The following is a 15,408-nucleotide window of genomic DNA, read 5'->3' as shown; positions in this document are numbered from 1 at the left end:
TGTTTACGACGAACTTCAAAAATGTTCCTGCATACATATGTATGTCTACAAACTTCCTGTAAATGAGGATGTCGACAAACTGCCCGTAACAATGACGGCATGGACTTGACATCCTCCTCACCTTCATGCGGGGAGCTGGAAGTGATTTAGCACCGTCGGTGTTAACCTGGACTCCGGTTGTGATGTTCACTAAGGTCTTTTGAGTTGTATAATATTAAACTCAGGCGCCGGATGCCAGCTTGAGAGCGAGGAGCTCCAGCTTGTGCTTCCCTTCCTGTGAGGCAGGACTGTGCCATACCGGCCCAGGCGGCGGGAACGAAGAAGCTGCTGCTGTTTTTGAGAAGATCACAACGCTTCAGTTTCTGAAACGATCGTGTTTTGGTTTTTGTGTTTTGGTGTTTTTTGTTTTTTGTTTGTTTTTTTTTTTTTTTTTAATTGGTACACTCAGAACTGTTATGTTTGAAGCACAGCAATAAAAGCCTGGTTGAGCCAGAAGCTGGGGTTGACTCTTGCACCTTCTTGTCTGAGGGAGGAGGGAAGCCCGTTCCCGGTCGGTTTTGGGGCCGCCCGGCTGTGGTAAACCCCCAGATGTCCCTGGGGTCTCACATGGATCATGTGTGTACTTGCACTTGTATTTAGATACATTGCTAAATAAACAATACAGAAGTCCCAACGTGGAATCTATTACAACCTGGAAATAATGTGCACAAAAAGATCTGATGCCCATAATTTGATTTTTAAGATATGCAAAAATGGTGTAGAAATATGCACCAGGCAATTACAACTACTAGTTTCATATAAAGAAACCATTTATCAGCTCTCTTTAACTGTGGACATTCACTAAAGACAAATTCATTTTTCCAACACATCTAAACATTCCAAAATGGGTCCACACATCTCTGGCTGAGATGAGAATTTAGTGTATGCTCCAATTATTTTCATTACTAAATTTCTCAAATATTTTTCTTTTTTCTTTTTTTTTTCTTCTTATTTTTTTCTTTTCTCTGTGTTTTGTGGGTTTTGTTGGTTTTTTTTTTTCTCAACCAACTGGGATTCAGACCCCCAACGCACCCTCTGGGTGCGTTGGGGGGGACCCCGCCACCGCAGGCCCCCGAGGTGCAAGGTAAGCGCAGCTATCGCGACATGCTTGGGCCAGAGGCGACGTGTGAAAATCAGCTCCCCCCAGTCCCCCGCACCCGTTGTTGGGTGAGCGTCCCTGGGGAGGTCACCTATGTCCCTCGGTGGTGGGTGACACGTAAGCAGGTCCTGATGCCGTCTCACGGTGTTGGGAGCGAGGGGTTCAAAGCGCCAGTATGTGCCTGGGTCTGAACGTGCATGGGGTGGTGGGAAACATGGACCTATAGGTGCCGGTTGCACCTCTCACAAGGACCTCTGGTGCCTTGCAAGACCATGGGAGGTGATCCACATCGTGCCTCACCACTGACGTAAAGGTTAGTGATGGCACATGGTGGTTTGTGGAAGAAACTTGGAGCTTCTCAGTAGTGAAGTCTGGAAACAGCTGCTCCCCAGCTCGAGGGGTTCGAAGAGATGATAGGTGGCTGCCAGACCACTTAGTCAGTTGTGTGTTTTTCACCACATCATCTGCTCTCTTTTGCCCGCCTCTGTCTCCCTTACTGTCTTTCCTAGTCGTCTACATTCTCCCTTGAACCAGGTCTGAACTTTTTGACTTTTCTGGACTTATTTTTGTGGTTGTGTTTTAATGATGGGTTATACTATGCTCTTCCATATGGAAGGAGGGCTAGGGTAGTCCTATAATTTTTGGCACTACTGTACCAAATGGAAACTTGGAATACCAGTCATACAAGTATGAAATACCATTATGGTATGTAAGGGGTTGGAAATTTCTGTCATTCCAGTTAAGGATCTGTAGATTCAAAGATTTTCCCCCTTTTTCTTTGTTCCTGAAAGTTACTTTGCTCTTTGTTCATCACAAGTAATGTTCCTATGTAAGGGAGTCCAGAAACATTTATTGTTGTCTAGGGACTGGCTTTTTCGGATGTTTTTTCAGTATATTAGTTACGGTAGAGGGGAAAAGACCCCTACCAAAGGCTCAGTTCAGGTACGCTTTAAGAAACTTTTTAGTTAAGTTTATTATTGGGCAAATATTATTTGCTTTTTACTTATATTGTAATTGTTACATTTAGTTTCAGTTCAGGAAAAGTGGAAGTGGAATTAACAGGGTTAAAGTGAATAGGATTGACAAGCTCTTCTTTGGTGGGATACTCCCATCTTAAAAATCCCTGCTCTGCTAAAAGCCTCTTGATCCTCGTGTGTGAGTCTTGAAAAGTCCTTTATCTCTCTGTGTGTATGCTGTGTCTTACATGTGTGGGATAGCTACATTGGTTCAGTTCTTCTGAAATTTTTATAGAAAAGGATAATTCATCTTGGCTGAGCAGATAGTTGGACTTCCTTACAAAGCTACCAGAGTGGCCAACCAGAATGATAAATGGCCAATTTGGAGCTGTATTAATAATGAGACATGTTACACTTACCTTTTATGAGTTGCTTTAAATTTGTGAAAGCCAAATTGGAAGAGAAATGACTTTTTAAAATATTCAGAAATGGCTAAGATTTCTTCTCAGTGAATGCCTCTGCAGAAATCCCAGAACATTTCAGTTGTCATCTAATTATGACTGACAAGGTTAGCAGGTTCAGGGAAGCCCAGGAAACCTCATTTTTCCCTGAAGCAAAGTAACTCCTTGTTTTTGTGTCAGCTAGTTTACTGCCTACTTTATGGCTTTTCTGTATTTACTTTGCTGACAACACCTTCAAGGAACAGATGTTTTCATTTTCAAGTTAATGAAAGTGAAAAATTTCCATCAAATTTGGTATTGTGTGAGTTACACATCTTGATTAAATTTCAAATGGTATTTTATGTGCAAATAAAACGCAGAAGCAATCTTATACCTTTGAGTTTGTGTGTTGCTACAGTCTTGCAGGCAAATTCCCAGTGTCCTTTAGTAGTCTCCGAAGCACTCCATGCATGGAGAGAAGAATGTGTGATGATTATATCGCCCAAAGAGATCATAGACCGGCAATTATTGTATGAGAAATGTATTAATTCATGTCTATAGTGGAATTTTTTTGAAACAACTTTTTAATGCAGTGGGAGTGTTACATTATTATCATTCATTCTTATGATTTTTCAAGATTATTTTGCTACCTCTCCAATACTTGTGCTCAGTGCTTGTTTTCTGAACAGTGTTGCCCTTGAATGATATGATTTGATGTCTACGAATCATTCCATTCACATGAGTTAACATTCAGTGTTATGCAACAGCTCTGTAATAGTCCTGCGTTTCTGTTGTCAAGAAGGCACTTCCTAATGCCATTGAGTTGTAGCAACTGTAATTTCTCTGTTTTGGGAGGGGGAAAAAATTGCAGTCAGAGAGAAGGGCTATTTCTTAGCTTGGGTTCCTAAAGCAACAGGGGTAAACCAGATCAGACCTATATACGTTCATTGGCCCTTCTCCCTCAATAGTTTTTGAATCCATTGATTAGTGTTAGTTATGTTTGACAGTGAGCTCTTGCACACAGTTGGCAGACTGAACAAAGATAGTTTGGAGCTGTACAAGAGGATAGGGATACTGAAGTGTATGGGGAGAGGGGATGAAGCACTAAGGAGGTACCAGGAAATATTTCAGTGGGAGTGTGTGATGAATTAAAGGCATTGTGAGACATTGAGGGAGGGGAACTGAGGGTGCAAAATACAAATCACAGAAAACCAAGATTTACTATTGCTTTTATTAGTGATATAAATTAAATCAAAACAGATCAAAATCAATCAGTTTTGACTGATTTCTTTTGCTTGAAAAGAAATGGTCCTCTGGTATACTGTCTGCCAAAGGACAGTGTTATCATATTCATTCTTTCTTCCCAGGAGAGCACCCTGTGCTTCAGGAGAAGAGCTTTTGTTTTGTTAGTTCAGTCCAGTTTGGAGCTACTCACAAGAATGCCAGAAGTGAGAATGATTTTGTCCTGTATGTGCTGAAATAGGATGCTCAGAGGTATTTCAGAATTACACTGATCACTCAGCACTCTCTCAAACACAGAAAATTTGCTTGTATCTCTGCACATGACTGCAGCAGAGGGTAGAACACACCTGTGCCAGCTTTAAGCTAGCTGTCATGGTTTGAAAAGTAGCCATCAGTCTTGAAAAGGAAGTTTGGAGCTCAGCACAGCCTGTGAAACCAACGTGGGAAACTCGTATTGGTACAGTGAGCGTGCTGGGAGCTCAAGACTGCTGTGGCTCAGCTGCTGCGGCTCAGCTGCTGCTGTGCCCTGAGAAACCCTGTCACCAGCTGCTCAGGTGTGTTCATGCTGTACTGCACTTGCTGTGGTACGCAGTCATGGACATGAGTTTGGGCTGAATTTGAGTCAGTGATCAGTCTCAGTCTCAACATAAAGACATCTTCCTGTTAGGTCCCTTGGGCTAACTGGTTTCTTTGATGTATTACACTTTCAAGTCTGCTGTTGCTCTTGCAACTAGACATAACGTCAAACTTTATAATTTCAAGAATTAATCTGTGTGCCAAGATTGTTCAAAGTAATTTTGTCTGCTCTGCTATCAGGGTTGAGCTAGTACTGACATTCTCAGGCAGTATTTGCCATCTCTCCTCACCAAAATTAGCTTATATGAGTTCTGTCATCTTTGTTGTATTTGTGTGTAAGTTTGTGCAACTTCTCTTTTAGATTGGTTTACAGATGTGGTTGGAAAGCACTTATATTGTTTCAGATACACTGACTTGCTTCCCATTAGCAGCCTGGTGTGTGAATAATGGTCATAATAACCCTAATAATACTTTGCAAATTGAGTGTTGCTTTCCTTGCAATAGGTCTTCAAAGATCTTCTCTTTGAGATATAGTTTCATTTCTACGCAGATCATTCCTGTAATACTTTTTTTTTTTATTTGGTCTTCTCCCTCATATGATTCATGGATACAAAATGCGCATTTAAGGAAGACTTATGTCTTAGGTTTCCATAGTTAATGAACATAACTATTTCCAACTATTTCATGTGTATAAACAGGTAAAGTTCTATGATGATAAACATCAGTAAATGAAAAGTTTATAGTAAAATTAACTATGTGAGCCGAAGCTCCCATTCAGCTGGGTAAGGCAAGCCCATAAGGGCTAGTTATGGACCATTATTTACTTGTTATTCCTTATTTTTACTGAACAATTACATAGGTAGCCCTTGAGAAGGATTGAGACTTTACATGAATCTGACTTTGGTTTTGTGTATGAATTTAAAATATCTTTTGTGACCTTTAATTTTTATTTGTTTATTTTTTAATCACTGATTTTTTTATTATTTCTGCTGGTGTATCACTGTATCTCACTTATACTCAAAAGAGTCAAACACAAAAGTAATTGGTATCTAGCTGCAGTTTCCCTGTTGTCCTGAATTCTATAGAATATTTTAATAATTGTTTTGCATATGGGAAATATTTCCATATAGAAATGAGCTGCTCACAAAGTCTTAACTGATGATATTTGGAAAAACTTTTCCGTTCTGCAGTTCCTCACATTCTATCCTAGCCATTGCTTCCCCATTTCCTTTTGTCCTTTCTTTTCCAAGAGCGTTGGTCTGAGCACCTCCAATGCTTTGGGAACTACTTGTGCAGAATATGTTCATACTAGTGTAAGAAGCAACACTTGTGGCACTGGTCTCTGTCGGGGTTTGGGAGCAGGGACGGGTGTTCTCATTTTGCATCTCTCACTTTATTGCACTATGACCTTGACTATGTCTTAAATTACCTTCTTGGCTGACTGTCTAAGCAGGATATCGGCTTAATGTTTATACAGTACTTTGAACATGAATGGAGTTACAAACATTGAATCATTGTAGGAAAATATGAATGCTAGGTTTTACTTAATGTCAGTGCTAGTCCAGATGCCATAAACTCCGCAGTGCTTTGTACCCACTGACTTACACAGGGCTTGCCATTACTCTGAGCATCCCCACCGAGTCACAGAACCCTCTCTTGCATCCTCTGTGTCCCCGCGTTTGTAAAGATGAGACATAATTGAACCTGCTTTGCCTGTATACCAAAGAAATCATGGAATTAAAAAATTGTGAGGGAGGAGCATGATCTAGTATCCTTTCTGTTTGTTTGTGTAGATCTTACTCATTTTAAATATTATTCACATGTCTGAGAAGAGAATGTGGTATAGGATAAGTACAGAAATACACAGCAACAGCTTAAGTTTTGAGTTGTGAGACCAAGTAGGAATAACTGAGCGTCATGCTGGGAGCTTGCGTGTGGGCATCAGTCCCGCAAAGGTTTAAGGATATGCTCAACTTCAGTAGACATATTCATAGCCTGTCCACAGTGTATAAAATTAATCATATTTAAATATTTGCAGGATGAGTGTTTTAGCAGCGTGGAAAAGAGTGACTTATTTGGTTAGCTGTGTGTGAAGAATTTTCTCCCAATTTCAAGTAGATAATATTTGTTCATGAAAAGGACGTGTGCTTTTGTCCTTATTACTCTTTGTAAAGATGTCTTCAAAAAACTTATCTCAGCATGAACATAATCCTATCAATAGGAAATATATAGTTATTCAGTAGCTTGTATTAAATATATTTTTTTCTCAAATTTCTTGTCAGTCGCCAGAGCTAATTTAGAGGGGGAGATGTATAGTATAAGGATATGTTTTGGTCATGGGATCTCCTTCTTCTTTTAATGCTGACCAAATGTCCTGTGCCTCTCTTTACAGCTTCCAGCTACAGTTTTATACTGAGCATTAGTGAAGAGGAAGCCAGGGTGAAGGCTTTGAACGAGTACCTGAGCACTCGTAGTTATATCCAGGGGTTCACATTTTCACATGCAGATGTGGAGGTATTCAGAAAGTTTTCGGGGCCACCTGTGGACCAGTATATCCATGTTGTCCGGTGGTACAGACACATAGAAGCAATCTATGATGGCAGCAGTGAAAAAAGTGAGCCTTGTAAACTTCAAACAAGTGAGTAATATGAAACTGGTGGGCAGGTTATAGACTAGCTGACATTGTTTTGGTTTTTATTGCTGAGAATTCCTACAAGTTCCCTTTCATACTGTCTTGCACACTTTAAAATTTACCGTATCAACTTGTATTCAAGGTCATGAAATTCTTGCATACAGTTACTACGTAATCGATAGAACCTGACTTATTTGAATGTTAAAGCTCTGTTTCCGCGTTGCTTTGATTTTAGAATTCGTCAGTGTACAGAATTCGATTATGTATATTTCCTTTAAAAAGCTAGCCACTGGATTGTAAAAGAATATGTGGGGTTTGGCTTGTTCCTTAAAATACCAGGATTTGCTCATTGCACTTTTTTTTTTCCTGCAAGCGTAACTAAATAGTTGTTGTATAATACACAAATTCATAACAAAGTAAACTGAATACTGCCTCTTATGGTTGTTATTAACACTGATTTTCAAAAAGAATGTTTGGGGTTCTTTTTTAACCCTGGTAATTTAGGCATTGACGATGATTTGAGGAAATGCTAACCGGTTAATCTAGGTCATTGTGTAAGCATGGGTGCTGGCATTTTTGGGAGCTGCATCACTCTCCTGAGTTGTTTTCCAATGAGCTAGTCTAATTTAATTGCTTTATAGTGAGGGAGTTGCTTTATATTGCTCAGGGAGTCATGAAATAATTAATAATAATAACACAGAGCTGTTGTGTAGTGCTTGCAATGCCTACAAATGAATGCATAATGTCTGTCATTTTTCCTCATGGTTGTTGACTAATACTACTCCAATGCCATTTTCTCACAACCTCTCATCATGCATTCTCAATTCCTAGCAGACTAGCTGTTATAATCAGACTGCTGCGAGTAGATTCTCTGTATGTGTGTGTGCCTGCATGCATTTGTGCTGGTTATTGATTTCCTTTCAGCAGTGAAGGGATCTCAGCTTTACTGCTGGCTCTGATAGTAGATTTAATGCCACTAACTACAATTTGTCTACAGACTTTCATGGATCAGGGTGGAGCAATAAGAGAAAACGTTTCTGTTTTCCTGTCCCTGAAATCTTTAATGTTAAGTCTCTCCTTCTGAAGGGTTATATCTTGTTATCTTCATGATCTGTGCACATGTATCAGAAGTCCTGAAATGGTGTTCTGCAGTGTTCACTGTGAAAATGACACATGAATCTACCACACTTAGACCTTGGAAATTTTATCAGTGTTTTTTTGGGTGTATCGGAGAGCTCTAGGGTTGGATTAGAGCAAATGAACTTCAGTTCAACTAGGGGAAAGACTATAGCTGGCAGAGACATTGGAACAGACTAAACAGTATGCCTTTCACTTTGCATGTGTCCATGTAGTGGATATACTGTGACGCCTAACTCACAAGCTGAGAAATTTAGGGTGCAGTATCTGGGTTTTTTCTTATGTTTAGTGTGGTTGTAAGTAAAGAAAGCTTTACAGATGTATCTTTTATTAGACTAACCCACATAGCCTTCTTTCCCCGAGGGGAATGTTAGCCACAATTAAGCATGCCAGCATAATCTTTGTAAATCAAAGAGTAAACAAATCCATACCTTGGTGTATGGTCTGTGTTATGGATAGACTGCTCTTGAACTTGAGATATTTTGTTCAGGAGTACCTCATACAATGAAACATTTAGAATAAACACATATTTCTGTGGATCCATAACATGAAGATTAAATGGAGTCCATTTGTGAGACAGAGTACTGCAGTTAATATTTTTTTTTTAATTTAGGCAGTTATTCAAGAAAGGAAGATGGAGAAGAGGTCAATTTTTTATACCATGAATGTTTACATTACTTGAAGGTTTTCAGCCAAAATATTGATATGAATATATGGGCGGCGGGGGAGCGGGGGGAACAGAGTTAATGAAGAGCACTCTGAGATACAGGATCAGAAAGGCAATTCTGTTGTCAAAACAAAGTTTCTATAATATTTTAATTGCCGTTAAAATGCATACCATGAGAATTCCTTACGACAGTGCTGTGTGTATTAAGCTGGCAAGCTTGCTGTATTTTTTAATTTCCTGGTTTGCTTTCATTCCTAGTTAATGCGATAATTAGTTTAACATCATTACAGCTGTAAGCAGCCCTGTACATAGCAAACTGCAGCTCTTTGACAGATGACATACACTTTTGTTTGAAAAAAACATGAGTTTAACAACTATGTTGCTTCTTAAAAGTTTAAAAGAAAACAAATGCAAGAATATTGTCACTAATATTACCCTGGATTTTACCTACTCTATTTAATGGCAAAATTTAGCCTCTTGCTGAATTAGAGCATATTTGTGGTAAATGAGTGTGTTCAAAAATATCTTGTGTACATAGCAACAATGTATGATAAAAAGCTGAGTTTTTTTCTAAATTGTTCCATCTCCCTTCCTCTCACCCTGAGTACACATACTCTGTCAATATTGGCTTTAGAGACTAACTCTAATCTCTGGAGATCTGCAAATTCTGTATGAGATCTGTGATACGCTGTCACAGTAAAATCAGTGGCATTGCAGAAAACCCAGGACTGCCATAACACTTTATTAATAATTCATTAAATTTCAAAGCTCTTGTTAATGCTTTAACTGAATTGCATGCCCTTACTTTTATAGCCTCTTCCTTCCTATTACTCGGATCAAAAGTTAATAGGAATGGCAAGTCAGAGAGTAGAAAATAAACTAGATCGAAATAATTTACTTTGGTTTTAGTGGCTTTGTAGGAAGCTCTAAGAAAAGTTGTTGGATTACTTAGGATTGGAGCTGCTTTGTCTAATTATATGTGGGGTTTTTTTCTTGTGAAATAACTTAGTGATGTGATGAGGAGAAAATGTTGTATTGCAAATCTGTTTGTGGAAAGTGTCTTTTCAGTTCTCTCTAAACTATTTTTTCTCCTAGGTAAAGGCAAGCGTATGCAGCCTCCCTGGTCTCCTCCTGAAGGGACAAAACATTCTAGGCTCTGCCTCTACAACAGCCTGACTCGAAATAAGGTGACTAAATGAAAGAAAAGTGGAGATTTCCATAGAAACACAAGTAGAGAAGTCATCAAATGTTTTGTTTCTTAAGTGTTTACCCTGTTTCTGGGTTGTATTTTGCGGAATGTTAACAAGCATGTGCTTGTGTCAGTCATGTGTGTTTGCTGGGCAAGCCTTACAATATACACAATAAATATACATATATTACAAGTGTGTGTATGTATGTGTATATTGCATAATATAGAGTTCCCAACTGCAAGTTACCATCATGCAAAATAGCAAAGGGTTCAACTGTAATACATGTAAGTATAGGCAATGTGAACAGAATAAACACAGTTTCTTTCTTTAGGTGTTGTCTGTGAAAAAAAAGTCTCGACAATTATATTATTGTAATATAAACTGGTAAAACTTCTTGTGGTCTTGTTTGAAGGTCCTTTGGGAAAGAGAGGAAATATTAAGTATACTAATGTTATATGGGATGTAGTCTCCAAGTATGTATGAAATGATTAGACTCTGTAACTTTTTCCAATGCAAAAGAAAGCCTGATATTCCCTTTTACAAACAGCTTGAATAATGCCCTGCCTAGTCCAAATCTTTGTAATCTGATATCTTGATTGATAAAAGTGCAGATAACACGAGCAGCCACATCCTATTGCCTCTCTTACATGATGAAGCTAGTGGTGATCTTTTTTTACAGTAAAACTGGGAGTGGAATAGCTATTCCTATTTTAATTATAATCCATGTTTTCTCATTCTAATCTTCAAATGTATTATTGGCCTAAGATCGTGTCTTCAATTTCTTCTGATCACTATACCTTCCCTTTCAATTAAGGAAATATTTCAGCCTCAGAACGGAAGAAAGGTCTTGTGGTATTGCTGTGGTCCAACAGTTTATGATGCTTCTCACATGGGACATGCCAGGTACTGCAGTTCCTTATTTTGATGTGGCTATTGGAAGCAAAAGATTAATAGAAAGAGGTACTTCATTTAGATGAGTGTGTTACTAGAAGATAGTCTTGTTAGACTCAATGCTTGAGGTTTAAGATTAAAAGCATGTTATAATATTATGTCATTGAGTGATTTAAAACTTACTAGTAGATACGGGAAAATTAAAACTGCTGTAAAATTATTGACTCTGAGATTAAAGTAGTTTGTGCATAGAATAGAAGGTGTTCACTAAAAAGACCCCTATATCTTTTATGTTTTTAGGTCATACATCTCATTTGATATCCTGAGAAGAATCTTGAGGGATTATTTTAAATATGACATTTTCTATTGTATGAATATTACAGATATTGATGATAAGGTAATTTTATTTTTAAATTGCAATCTGAAATCTTGTACTTTGAGCGTGGAACTGGGAGAGTCACATGTAATTGCCATTTGATAAGCCAAGATAAATCTTACACTTATTAACTTAGACATACTTTTTTTACACAAAGTCATTGGTTTTTCTCAGTTTTGTACCATTCCTATGGTAGCAAAGCCTGTATTCTTGTATGTAAATGAATGTTGTTATAAATAATGAAGACTAAGCATTTTACAAAGATAACTTATTTTATTTGCCTGTTGTTGAGATATCTAATTAATTCTGTTGAGGTAGCTGATAAACTATGTGTGGTGTGTTTAATTTGTATTACTGTATATAGTTCTTGTAGCTTGTTAAATTTATAGGGATTCTGAAATGCCTTTGGTATGTAATAGATTTTATTTGCACTTTGTAGAACTATGTGTCACTTCGCAAAAGTATTTTCATGTTTCTGCTTTGTAGATCATCAAGAGAGCAAGACAAAATTACCTTTTTGAACGGTATAGAGAGAACAAATCAGCACCAGATCAGCTACTTGAAGATGTTAAAACTGCCTCAGAGGTGGGCGTGGTATTTAATCACTGCTAATGTCTTAAGTTCTTACTCAATAATGTAGCAAAACATCTAAAAATTGCCTCTGACTTTGCTACCTCCTTAAACTTTCTGCTTGTTTCAGTTACTCTGTTAAATCAGTACTACACAAATTAGAAATGTTATTGGACCTGCACATCACTTTGATTTTCCATTGTTTTAGACAGGAACTATTCATGTAAAAGGCATGCCTGATTTTTATGTCCATAGAACTTGTTTGTGAGTGCGTGTATATTGTTGTTGGGGTATTGGGGAAAAAGCTCAAAAAGCAATTGGATGTTTGTGTGTTAGAACTCAAACTTTAAAAATAACTCTTTCAAATAGTTTTTAAATGGTGGTATGTCCATAATCTTTTAAAGCTTGTGAGATTTCTCTTTTGTACCATTGATGGCCTTCAAAAGAGAAAAAAGTCTCCAAAGCTTTAGGGGTTTAATAAATTGTGTATGCTGGACAGAAGGGGCGGGAGGGTGATTATCTGATCAGTTTTAGAAGTACAGGTCACACATAGATTATCAGTGTAATTAATTGAATACAGGCCTGGGAATTGGAGGCCTGAAAACTCTGCCCAATGATCATTGCCTGAAATACTCTCTAAGCATAGCATTTAATCTCTCTGTCTTTCACATTAAAGCTTCTCCTTCTCAGATTTGTGATAATCAGCTGTGTAATTAAGGTGATCAACTGCGTAGAAAATGTAAATTACTAAACAACAGTAATGGTGATGTAATAATTTATAAAGTCTTTTTGAAAAACTGAATTCAGGTGTGAACTAAATTATTTTGACTTCACTTTTATTTCTGATGAGGAGTATGTTTCAGTAGTTTGATATCAAAGCTTTTTATGTGGCATAATGTATTATTCATCACTAGCATCACCCTACGTGGCTAAGACAATATATTGTATATGGAAGATAGCAGTACTGTACTGCAAGTTGCTTTCTAAATTTTTTGTGTAATTGTAGCTCTTTTCAGTTAAATTAAATGAGACAACAGACCCAGATAAAAAGCAAATGTTGGAAAGAATTCAAAACGCAGTGAAGTCTGCTTTTAACCCTCTACAAGAAGCTGTGCAAGCAAAGCTCCCTGCAGAAGAGATCAACAGATGTCATGAGGTCAGTCTGAGCTCCTTTTTAAATTATAGTTGGCTTATAATTTTTAGGGGTTTTAAAAAATAATATTTAGCTTGTAGTAATTCCCTGAAACATTATGGAATTTTTTATTCATAAAAAGAGGAATGGTGGGCGTGAGCACTTTCTAGTACTTCGCATTCAATACCGGAAATTTGGTACTTGAATTCAACTATATAGTTTTTGGATGCTGTTTTTATTAATGACTCTTCTTTTTTTTTTCCTCCCAGTGTGATAATTACCCACTTTTCTGTCTTGATGAATTTGTTTCAGTATAAATTACTGAATGTGCATTTATCACATTCCAATACTCGTGGCAGTTTTCTACACAAGTGTTTCTGTCTCTGATCAGAGAAGAAAACGCATCCCAAAAAATTATGCTCAGGATAATTTTTATCCAAAGACCATTACATTTAGTGACAATAGTCCTATTGACTTTATTGGGCTTTGGTACTGTCCTAGTAACCAAGTCAGTCAGTATAACTACTGTCTTCTAGTTTCCGCTTTCATCTTTTCTTGCTTTCAGATTATTTGTGATAATTAGTGTAGGAAGCACAGGGTATGTGCTGCCTTCTTGAGAAGACTCTCTCAATTATCTTTAAAAAAAAAATCCAGCTATTCTAATATCAAGCGCCTTTATAAAACTGTATAGTGATCTAACACAATTTTAAAAACAACTAAAATCCAGGCAATCGCACCTTCTGGGCTATATCCTATTCTAGAAAAAAAAAAGTTCATCTTTTGATATAAGACTGAAATGTATCCTTGCTGATGTTCAAATTAGTCTTTCAAACACTTTTTAGCAATGTGCACAGTAAGGCTTCTGTTAGGATTATCCAGTAGTATGGGGGGAACAGATGATGCGGTATAACTGCAGGTCCCATCCGGTGTTTACAGCCTAAATTCCACAAGCTTATTTAGGTGATTGATATCAAAACAGATATCACTTGTCAGTTTATCTTTCTTCCTCTGTTTATTTCATCCAAATTTATGAAAAGCAATAAAATAAAAATTTTATAGAAGCACGGATTACTCTGTATTCAGAGCCAAGTGTCTTTTTCCTTAAGCAAACCTCTCTATTCAGAATAAGATCTTTCTGCAGAGTTTAAACAGGGCAAGTCTTTGATCAGTTGCACTTACAACTATTGTTTTATAGACACTCTTGGAAGAAGCCAAAGATTTGCTGTCTGACTGGTTGGACACAAAATTCGGCAGTCAGGTGACGGACAATTCCATATTCTCAAAGCTCCCCAAATTCTGGGAAGGAGAGTTTCATAAAGATATGGAAGCGCTCAATGTAAGTAAACAAACTGTTTTCTGTTCTAAAAGTGTATGTGCCATGCCTCATAATACCCAGAATACAATTTAGCTCCTTAATAGCTTTAAAACCCTTGATATTTCAACCTTCTTGGTAAAGTATTTCCTTTAATGTGAATAGGTAGCTGTTAAATTAGCACCTGTTCCATTTCCATCCCAACAATCTTAAATCCATTGTGCATGTTACCAGAGCCAGTTAACTGGTGATGAAGTTTTATGTGTGCACTCCATCCCTTCCCCTTGGTGGAACATGGGCTTATAATCATAAAGTGATTGAGAAGTTTGAGATAGAATCTGTTAGCTGCACGAGAGCACATATATTTAGTGCATATTTGCATGTGTATAAATATTTTTATATATATATATGTGCACACTATATAAAATTCTACATTTTATCTATAGGTTTTACCTCCAGATGTTTTAACGCGGGTTAGTGAATATGTGCCAGAAATTGTGGATTTTGTGAAAAAGATTGTGGACAATGGTTACGGGTAAGTTTGCTTCTGGATGCTTTTGCTGTGAGCTTATAGCGTATCAGAGCTAGAATGATTACTTTCAACACTTAACTGTGAACTGCTTTCTCTGTTTTCATACACAATTGTAGTCTTTTCCACAACTAGTGTTTCAACAAATAAAGAAACTTCAGGTTCCTTTGCAAAAAACCTGTTATTTCTCACCTGATGAAAATGTGCTATCCTATACTTCTTATGATGTCTTACAAAGAGAGAAGTTAGATTATAAAACTGCCAGGGTGAAATCCTTGTTCGTTACAATAGTCAGAGTCCCATTCACTTGAACTGTGTTTGACTCTTGGCCTTCAGCAAGGGGTTTCAAAAATGGATGCCTGAGTAGATGGCTAGAAATCAGTTGTAAATAACATAAGTTAAATAAAAAAGTAAATGTGAACTTTTTTTCTGCCCTTGTCTAGTATTTGTGAAAATCAATGCTCTAGAAGTTCCTAAGTATCATGATAGATTCCTGTCTGAAGTTTTTGAGTTCTCTTTCTGTCAATAGCCTCAATTTTTTGACATGGATGTTTTTTTACTGTGAATAAAAGCAAGCCCATGGTTCAGACTGCCATAATTTCTCTTGTATGTTCTTCCTT

The 15,408-nt window shown here is 37.4% G+C and overlaps 1 protein-coding gene across 1 annotated transcript in view; it reads left to right on the top strand.

Annotated features, from left to right (window-relative positions):
• Positions 1 to 1,143: 1,143 nt before the first annotated feature.
• Positions 1,144 to 15,408, top strand: part of CARS (cysteinyl-tRNA synthetase) — a 35,309-nt gene continuing 21,044 nt past the window's right edge. Inside the window, exons 1-9 of the mRNA XM_009892037.1 lie at positions 1,144 to 1,255; positions 6,745 to 6,990; positions 9,884 to 9,975; positions 10,793 to 10,881; positions 11,170 to 11,266; positions 11,732 to 11,830; positions 12,822 to 12,971; positions 14,143 to 14,283; positions 14,706 to 14,794. Coding sequence (XP_009890339.1) covers positions 1,144 to 1,255; positions 6,745 to 6,990; positions 9,884 to 9,975; positions 10,793 to 10,881; positions 11,170 to 11,266; positions 11,732 to 11,830; positions 12,822 to 12,971; positions 14,143 to 14,283; positions 14,706 to 14,794 — 1,115 coding nt within the window. The remainder of the gene's footprint in view (positions 1,256 to 6,744; positions 6,991 to 9,883; positions 9,976 to 10,792; positions 10,882 to 11,169; positions 11,267 to 11,731; positions 11,831 to 12,821; positions 12,972 to 14,142; positions 14,284 to 14,705; positions 14,795 to 15,408) is intronic.

Source organism: Charadrius vociferus, unplaced genomic scaffold, assembly GCF_000708025.1.
Source record: "Charadrius vociferus isolate BGI_N301 unplaced genomic scaffold, ASM70802v2 scaffold179, whole genome shotgun sequence".
Classification (NCBI taxonomy): Eukaryota; Metazoa; Chordata; class Aves; order Charadriiformes; family Charadriidae; genus Charadrius; species Charadrius vociferus.
The sequence above is the reverse complement of the archived record's forward strand: the minus strand, read 5'-3'. Positions and strand labels throughout refer to the sequence as shown.